Here is a 9,940-nt window from a genome sequence, read left to right on the forward strand (position 1 = left end):
GATATTGTGACAATTATATTCTAAGTTACCTAATCCTACCCATATTAAATGTGATTTTTTCTATCCTTAATAAGATTTAAAATCAATAGCTAGAGAAGACTTTTAAATGTTTAGGCAAGGTTGATCTTTTCATATTTGTATTTTATTTTGCATTTCTTTTGTATTGAAAGTCATTATATGGAATTCAGACTGATTCTTAGATTAAGAAGGTGGCTATGCAGTGACAAAAGTAAATGGATGGAGAGTTTATTGTCAGATCTGCTGATTTCACGATGGGAGGAAAAGATCAGTCAATCTTCCAGAGACCCTAACACAGACTTTGAGTTGTTTCAACATTGTATTTTTGCTGTAGAAACTTCATCAGCTAAATCATGTTAATAAATCCCCAGTCATTTTGCCTCGAAGCATGGTTTTTCTTTACAATTTGACTATTTGCTGCTTTTCTGACATTGGTCAAGTTATGCATTTTAAATGTTTTTAAATGTAAGGATTTTTTTTCCCCTAATGAATGAGAACAATTTTAAAGTCATAACAATGTTTAATATTTTCATCACCCCCCATCATTGTGCACAATATAATGTATTCTGTGTGTTCAATTATCAAGTAACAGAATTATAAATAGTAAGATGTGTACAAAAGTCTAAAGGGGAAAGACAGGAATAAGGATTATGGTAGGGAGAGGGGTAAGTATGAGGTCCCAGAATTTGGTGGGGAGAGGGAGGGTGTAAGAATTAGGAAAGATCCGCTAGGAATCTGAAAAGAGGGCTTAACTATGGGCATAGCTCAATGGTAATTAATTTTACAAAATACAATGTATGGAAATGATTGTATGAAACACAATGTGAATGAAGGTATGTGTGGAAAAAATGTATATAAATGAAATGCAGTGTTTATGAATTTTGCATAATTAGCATAAATTTTAAAAAAGATAACACAAAAAGAAATAATTATAGATTCAAAATAAGCATAACTGGTTACTCTGGTTCTTAATATCAGTTTAGTCCAAGATCAAATGATCCCAAAATATTACATGGTAGTATCAATTTCTCCTTCTGATTTGTTATTTCTATTGATCTTTTCTACCTAGATTTTGATATTTAATTATTGACTTAGCTTTTCCACAGACTCAAGTATTGGCCCAATTAATTGTTAAAGATTTCAGTGTAAGTTCAAATCACCTAATTTTCCCCCCCATTCCCACTGTTGCCTAAAATGCTTGACATCTGATCTTTTCTTTGAGCGGAATGTTTTGATAATAAATTCCTATTCGACAACATGGTCTTCTCATTTGTAATTTTCAAATCTGCATAGAGTATCTCTTGCTTTCAAGTTAAATCTGACTTATGAAAGCGTCTATCCTATTTATAACACTTTAACCCTTATCTTCCTACTTCACAGTAGCTGGTAGATTTAAATAGACATTCAGTTAACAATCCAACACTTTTTCCTACTAAGGTAAACTCAACTAACATCATATAAAGTATTCTTACCTTGGTGTTGTTTAAAGCCAGGCATGTACAATTGCTTGCATGTCTGCTGTTGAAATTTATCTAACAGAAAAGCATAAATTAATATTATTGAAATAGTTAACATCTTATAATCATCCTGTATTTATAATGATAATACTTATCTAGAGTTATTTTACTGATTTTTAAGTGTGTGTCATGCTCAAGTAAGTCTTCATATATTTTAAAAAATACACATCAAATTGTTGCTAGGAATTATTTGAATAAACATAGAGTCAAATACTATTATGAACAAAATTATTTTGTCTTGCATGAGTAGAAACAAAAGAAGTAGCGAGCAAAGGCATGCAAAATAGCAGTTTCAATAGAAATATTAATTGTATTTGTGTGAAAGTACATGTATCATTGCCTTGGATTATTCTAATTAAATAAATCGATCAGTTAATATGAATACAGATATTTTGCGATATAGTTAAATGGTGATTGCTATAATTCATCATTATTAATTTTAAGTAATATTGATGTGTGTATACAATTTTCCACTTTAATGTTTTATGTTTTTTCATCTAATCTATGTGAAAGCGTGAAAATACACACATATTTTCTTCTCAATGAGACTGAGTTGTCAGGAAGAGAAGTATCAACACAAAACCTTTCCCCCCTAGATTCTCTCTGAATTTAAATCGTAGTTTGTGCACCAGACAAGATTAGTGTTCTTCTCTGATGTATTGTTTTGATTATACTTGATTGTATTTTGACAGCTTTCACAGTGATAAGAGAAAGAATTAAAATGTGAATACATTTAACTGATCCAAGAAGTGCTCTCCCTTGAGCTTAACAGATAAAAACTTTAAGATCTTCAATGAAGCTCACAGTAACCATTTTCTCCTAAATGCCATGTTTTGTAGACAACACAGCCGGAATTGAAACCAAGAGAAATGGATACAGTCGCAGACAGCAAGAGTTGTATTTCCTCCCCATTGTTATAGAAGACAGCAGCTATCCTGTCCAGAGCAGCACCAACACAATGACGATTCGAGTTTGTAGATGTGATGCTGATGGGACCATCCTGTCTTGCAATGTGGAAGCAATCTTTCTACCTGTAGGACTCAGCACTGGAGCTTTGATAGCAATCCTGTTGTGCATTGTTATACTCTTAGGTTGGTTTCATTATTAATCACAGTATTTTCCTCCCTCGCTTACCTTCCTCTCTTTTTCTCTCTCTGTCTCTTTGCCATTTCTCAATTTATCATGTAAATAAATCATTCTGTGTCAAGATGGCACATCCATAAAAATTTAAATTTCTATTAAAGTTAACTTCAGTGTTCAAACCTTAGGTACATATTAGATAAGTAGGTGGCATTAAGCAAATAGTATATTCAGAAAACACAAAAATGTGGTCAACCTCTAGGAGATTTTTAAGTTAATAGAAATTTGAATTCTGGGTCACAATGAAGGCTATGTAATGAACAGCTGCCTACAACAAATGCTTTCTAATTTATCAGGCATAGTGGTATGTTCCAATGTATGTTGTTGTTATTGTTATGTGCTGTAGTAACAGAATTATAATTCTTTTAAAAAATATACTGAATGACCAACAGTTGACCAGCAAAAAAAAAAAACAAACCAAAAACAAAAACAAAAGAAGGGAAGACCTAGGGTAAAAGAAGGAAGCCAGACATTTGTTACTGTTTAATATATATATGTGTGTGTGTGTGTGTGTGTATTTTAAATGGTAGGCAGGCTTGATGTCTTTTCTGCTTTTCTACTATAATTTCATATCAAAGTTCTAACTAGGACTTGTTCTTGGTTTAATCAAGGCTGACAAGATGAAATTGTAATGGATGTGGATTTGTAAAATGATAACCTGAAGAGAAACAGTTAGAGGTATAGATCCCTTGCTAACAAAGAGGTATATGTCACCTGCCAAAATTCACTATCTGATCCAGAACTAGAGATAAGCTCCTTGCTTTGTCTCCTATGCCTTTAGATTAATATGCAACACACATATAGTTGAGAATCATTGTGTAGCCATGTTATATATTGAGCTTATCCTTTTTAAAAAAATATTGGGACAATTGTAAATACCCATCTCTATTTGTAGAGTCTAAAACACATTTTTTAAAAAACCAAAACTAAAAATAATACTATTATGTAAAAGATGGCTTAAGACACAGAAACACATGTTCCTCCCTTCGAGGTCCTGCTGGTGAGATCAACCTACTCAACTTTTGTTTAGCAAGTGGGCATTTCTGTTAGTGAAGTTCATTGAAAAAACTTCCACAGTAACAATGACACCTATAAAACTGCATATGACCAACTGTTGTTTGTTGTTGTTATGTGCCGTCGAGTCGTTTGCGACTCATAGCGACCCTGTGTACAACAGCCCTAAACCCTGCTCTATCCTGTGCCAATCGCACTGTCTCTGACACACCCACCCTGATTACCCCAGTTACTGAATCAATCCACCTCATAGAGGGTCTTCCCCTCTTGTGCCATCCCTCCACCCTCCCAAGAATGATGTCCCTCTCCAAGGACCGGTCCCTCCTTACATGTCCAAAATATGTCAGATGAAGCCCCAGAATCCTTGCCTCTAAGGAGCAGTCTGGTTTAACCCTCTCCAGGATGAATCTGTTTTCTTGGCAGTCCATGGTACATTCAATGCTCTTCTCAAGCACCACAGCTCAAAGGCATCAATTCTCCTTCTATCTTCCCTAGTCATTGTCCAACTCTCTGATGCATAACAAGTGATTGCAAAGACCATAGCCTGTATCAGCTGCACTTTAGTCTCCAGAGTGACACCATTGCTCTTGAGTACCCTGAAGAGGTCCCTAACAGCAGACCAGCGCCAACTAGGTCTCTCAAATAAACATTTGTTCTCTCTTCTATAAAATAAGTGTAAGTTCTAGTATATTTTTAGATTAAATTGGAGTGATTTGGTATTCTGGGTTGTTTTTTTGTTTGTTGTTTGTGTTTTTTTCTACCCCCTCTGCTTGCCTTCTTTGACCATCTTACAGAATAATCAATAAAGGCTTTATATCATTGTTTTCATGCCCTGCCTTCTGCCATCCATGATCAAAATGTTTTCCTGAGTGTTTCCAGTGTGCCTGCATTGTCCAAAGAATGATGAATTTCATGGAACTAAACAGTGATTGTTGTTGTTCTTGACTTTGTCCCATGACAACATTTTCTTAAGAATTTCTTGAGTCCTTTGACTCTAAACAGATCTGACTGTATGTGAGCTATTTCAGCTTCACCTCAGCCAGTTTCAAATCTTACTTAGGGGTAAAGGAACACACAGCAATTTTTAGACAACTTTGAGATAACTTTCAAGGGTATCTATCTACCTGTTGCTGTTATGTGTCATCAAGTTGCCTGTGACTCATAGCAATCCTTTGTCCATTAGCTCTTAAAGCTGCCATCTCCTGTGCCAATTTCATCTTCTCCAACAGACCTTCCCTCCAGCCACTGAGTCAATCCATCTCATCGTGCATCTTCCTCTCCTGTGCTGTACTTCTACCCTTTGAAGCATGTTGCCTTTCTCCAAGGTCTGGTCCCTCCTGGCCACAAGCCCAAAGTTTGGGTGATGGAGCCTCAAAATCCTTGGTTCTAGGGAGTAAACTGGTTTGACCCTTTATAGGACATACCTATTTGTTCTCATGGCAGTCCAGGGAATGTTCAACACTTTCTTCCAGCACCACAATTCACAAGCATCTATCCTTCTATCATCCTTAGTTATCAAATTATATCTACCTACCTAGTCCTTGCTAAATCTTTCCTCCACTTTTCCAAGCATGATATCACTTTCCAAGGAATAGCCTCTCCTAGCAACATATACAAAGTATGAGTGAGAAGCAAAGCTTTGCCATCTTTGCCTCCAAAGTGTGCTCAGACTATACTTTTTTCCAAGACATATCTGTTTGGAAAAAGTGAAGGGCAATCCAAAGAGAGAAGACCACTCCAATGAAATGGATTGACAAGTGGTTGCAGGAATGGGTTCAAGTCATCAGAGATGGTGAAGATGGCACAGGGTGGGACAGGATTCAGATCTTTTGTGCATGGGGTCTCTGGGAGCCGTAAGTGACTTGATGGCACCTGGCAGCACCTGTGCCTTCCTCAGCCACGGCTGCTCTGGAGGCAACTGTATGGGGTTGACTATGAGGCTTGCAGTGTCTCACAAGTGGGCAAGAAACTATCTCCTTACTGTTAGGATTCCTTAAGCTCTGACAAGAGCGTAAGGGCTAGACATGCCACCTGGGCCCACTGTACCTAAGTTTTAACTATATGCAAGTTGATTTATCAAACTCTAAATTTGAAAAAAAAAGGAATAAGTTGGCTTTCACCACAATATACTCTTTTTTCAATTCAATGTATGAGACACAATTGGATTTTCAATGTTTTGTCATGACTAAGATCACTGAGGGGCGGTGAGGGTAAGACCATGAGAAGCAAAATTGATCCTTGATTTCATGATTTCTACCTATGCCCATCCACCACTAGGTGAACTAAACATTGTAGTTTTGATGGCTAACCTGATATGAGGCATCTGAGAACAAGAGGGTTTTTATCAACAAAATATATGAATTTATATAAAACATAGCCTAAATAATAGATATTTGGCTTTGAAAATATCTCAATACAAAAGTACATAGTGTTGAAATAAATAGTTATATTAGTTCATATTTTTTTTAGGGAAACAAAGTTTCTTATTTTCTTTCTTCCTCCTGTGCTTTCTCTGGGCTTTCATCATTTTCTCTTTATGTATCATTGCTCCTTAAATGAATTGGTATATAGATATTTGGATTTGTTTATTAAGAAAAACAAATAATATTGAAAGTGTGGCATTTAACTGTGAAGGGATGCTATGACATTTTTATGCTATAATATTCACGTTTCATTCGATCAACTCTCTACAGTTAGTTTTATACTGAGTTAAAAAAATTGTGTTCTCCCCCCCAATATCTGTTAATAGAAATTTTTACCTAACACTTAAATATTTAGGTGAAAGAGTTTCAGTTGTTCGATTTGGAGAGTAATCTTGCTATGGTTCGATGTTATTTACATTTAAAATTAAGTTTAAATTGAGTTTGGACAATGATAAACTGTAACTATATATATGATCCATAGTGACTACAGTATGTTTGCTCTGAAAATTTTAGAAGGTTGCCAAGGAAACTCAACCCAGATAAATCTTTAAGTGTTTATTATCGTATTTTGCACTGACATACATTCTTGCGGGTCTCAAATTGTCATTTCTCTTCTTCTAGCCATTGTTGTACTGTACGTAGCTCTGAGAAGGCAGAAAAAGAAAGATACCCTGATGACGTCTAAGGAAGATATCAGAGACAACGTGATCCATTACGATGATGAAGGAGGCGGAGAGGAGGACACCCAAGCTTTTGACATTGGTGCTCTAAGGAATCCAAAAGTGATTGAGGAGAACAAAATCCGCAGGGATATAAAACCAGACCCTCTCCGTTTACCTCGTCAGAGACCAGCAGTGGAAGATAATACAGATATAAGGGATTTCATTAATCAAAGGCTACAGGAAAATGATGTGGACCCCACAGCCCCGCCGTATGATTCATTGGCAACCTATGCCTATGAGGGAAATGGATCTGTAGCAGAATCTCTCAGCTCCATTGATTCTCTTACCACCGAGGCGGACCAAGACTACGACTTTCTGACAGACTGGGGACCCCGCTTCAAAGTTTTGGCTGATATGTTTGGTGAGGAAGAGAATTACAATCCTGATAAAGTCACTTAGGGGGAAATGAAGTCTTGGATACAGCTAAGAGGAGGAATTAAAACATAATCATGGCAAAAGAAAACAACAAATAGGACTCACCCACAGTTAGCCACAGGCTTTCTAAGACAAGATTCCTTTGATTATCTGGTTTCTAGCAAGTTGCTGTATTTATCATATTGTCCGTTTCAGTTTATTCTGCCGACAGGAGATAAATCCTGTATTATGTACTTGCTTTGTTTTGTTATTTTGGACACACACTGAGACACGCTCAGGCCTATTAAACACAATTTACTGACATGACAACCTTGAAGGAAGATAGCTATCTGGCATCACAGTGGAAGAGCGTTAGATTTTTCTTAATTCCACTAAAGTGCCTATTGAAACTCTTATCATTTAAAGTGGTGTACAGTGCACTCTGCTGTGATCGCTTTGCAGGATTCAGAGATGAAACGAACATAAAACAAAGACAGTCCTTATGTCAAGGAGCAATAGCACCATGCTGACTCTTCTAATTCCTCTGGTGGGAAAAGAAGACAACTTTATGAACACCATCTTCTTATGATTCAAATTCCCTTTTCTTTTCTTCTTAAAACTGTCTGCCAAAACACTTGTTTAATCCTCCCCTTGCAGAAAATTGAAATAGATGTGATATATTATTGGATTCAACATGTAAATCTTGAATTAAAACTATTTGATCTTATAATTGGTTAAAATATTAAAGCTAGTCATGAAAATGCTACTCTTTTTTTCCAAAACGAAGAAAATGAATTTGTAGCAAAAATGAAGAATTATCCCTCTTTCAAAAGGGAGGCCTCAGGGCTCAAACTCCACATTAAAATAAATATTGGTTTTGTTTTTTACAATGCTGGTGTGTGTAAGGTTGGTTTTAAACAATTAACAAATCATTTAAGCCTTCTTTCATGGATAAAAGTGTCAAGTGGTGTATCGAAATTTTTTTGGGGGGGGAAGAGGAGAGGATACTGTTAACAGAAAAAATGGAAAACAAAATTTTTAACACAGCTTCTTACAGTTTCTTTTTACAAATAATTATTGAGTAGAGAAAACAAAATACATGTTACTGTGGTATACTTAGAGGGAAAACAAGAAGATTTATACTATTTCTGAAAGAATTTATTGTGCATTAATTAATGAGTAAAACATCAGGGATCTTATAGCTATCAAACCAATTACATAATCATGAAATGAGGGCAACTTCAAAGGAAGGCAACACATTCACTTGGTTAACATAGATTTCAAATTTGTGAATGCCATTATCATATTACTTGTATATATATATATATATATATATACACACACACACACACACACACACAGAGTTATTGTTGTTGTTACGTGCCATCAAGTGGCTTGTCGCTTGTGACTCATAGCAACCCTATGTATAAGAGCCCTAAACCCTGATCTAGCCTGTGCCAACCTCACAGTCTCTGAGACACTCACTCCCACCACCTCAGTCATGGAATCAATATCTATCTATCTATCTATCTAGAGAACACTTTGGTAGCCTCGTGGTAGGGAGCTGTTTGCTCTGTCAACCCAAAGGCATTTGATTCGAATCCACCAGATGCTTCACGGGATGAATAGAGGAAAACTCCATCCATGTGATCTTCTGCCTATGAAAACTCACTGAAGGGTCCGCTGTAAGTCGGTTCTGACTCAACAGTATATAATTATTACATAGAAGTGCAAGGTTGTCCCTTTCTCTGTCATCATCAAAAATTCCTTCTGCTCTAAATAATCTACAGTTCTGTATGATGATTCTTAACTTTTTTTAAATTGTACATTCAATTATTCATCACAAATATATTTTTGTGGGTATTTTTTAATTATCTCTAATCCTATTTATTTATTAGATTTTAATGCCAGTTTATAAAAAACTTGGATTTCTGTTCATTCAGTGTTGCATGTTTTACTCCCTGTCTCACCTCCCTTCCAGTTTGCTTTCTTCTATGGAAGAAAAATTTCTTTCATTGTTATACAGTCTCCGGCTCTCTCTCACCCCCAGACCACTTTACTATGCAACTCTTATTCTGGACTCTTGTCATGCCAATAATACTTAATCAAAAGAGGGGATAAATACTGTTTCAATGGCACTGAAACAGACAAGGGAGAGAGCTGTGTAAAAGAAATATATGATTTTTAACTTTCTAATATTCTGTAGATTTCTCAGAAATATTAGGGAACATAAATATGTAGATACGTTTACTTACAAGAAAATGACATGTTGCTGTGAGGTGCTGTTAGTGGTAAGCTATAGAATAATATATGTTATATAATGGAGATGTAATTATAAAATAATGTTTTCTTCATATGATGATTACATAAGTCACTACTTAAATATGACACATTCTTGAAAATGATAAAATTGGATTATAGATTCATCCTAAATATACAGTTCATGCCTTCATTGTTAGTTACTGTTAAATGGATTTTTGGCTCACAGCGACCCCATAGTACAGAATAGAATTGCACCATACAGTTTTCTAGGTTACAATCATTATAGGAGTAAAATTCCAGGCTATTTTCCAATAGGGGTGCTTTGTAGGTTCAACCCAAAATTTAACTCATATTTAAGGGGTTGATGGATTCAAATTGCCCACCTTATAGTTAGTTAAGAGCTTTATCACTGAGCCACTGTTGTTGGTTGATAATTTTAGGTGCTATTAAGGTTGTTTAGACTTACAGTGATCTGATGTACAACAGAAGG

At 35.7% G+C, this 9,940-nt stretch overlaps 1 protein-coding gene across 1 annotated transcript in view; it reads left to right on the forward strand.

Annotated features, from left to right (window-relative positions):
• Positions 1-8,068, forward strand: part of CDH12 (cadherin 12, type 2 (N-cadherin 2)) — an 851,782-nt gene extending 843,714 nt beyond the window's left edge. Inside the window, exons 11-12 of the mRNA XM_006895122.1 lie at positions 2,375-2,626; positions 6,734-8,068. Of these exons, the coding sequence (XP_006895184.1) occupies positions 2,375-2,626; positions 6,734-7,233 (752 nt within the window). The 3' untranslated portion in view covers positions 7,234-8,068. The remainder of the gene's footprint in view (positions 1-2,374; positions 2,627-6,733) is intronic.
• The last annotated feature ends 1,872 nt before the right edge of the window (positions 8,069-9,940 follow it).

The sequence above is a fragment of the Elephantulus edwardii genome, unplaced genomic scaffold, assembly GCF_000299155.1.
Source record: "Elephantulus edwardii isolate Elephantulus edwardi_28Jun2011 unplaced genomic scaffold, EleEdw1.0 scaffold00159, whole genome shotgun sequence".
NCBI lineage: Eukaryota > Metazoa > Chordata > Mammalia > Macroscelidea > Macroscelididae > Elephantulus > Elephantulus edwardii.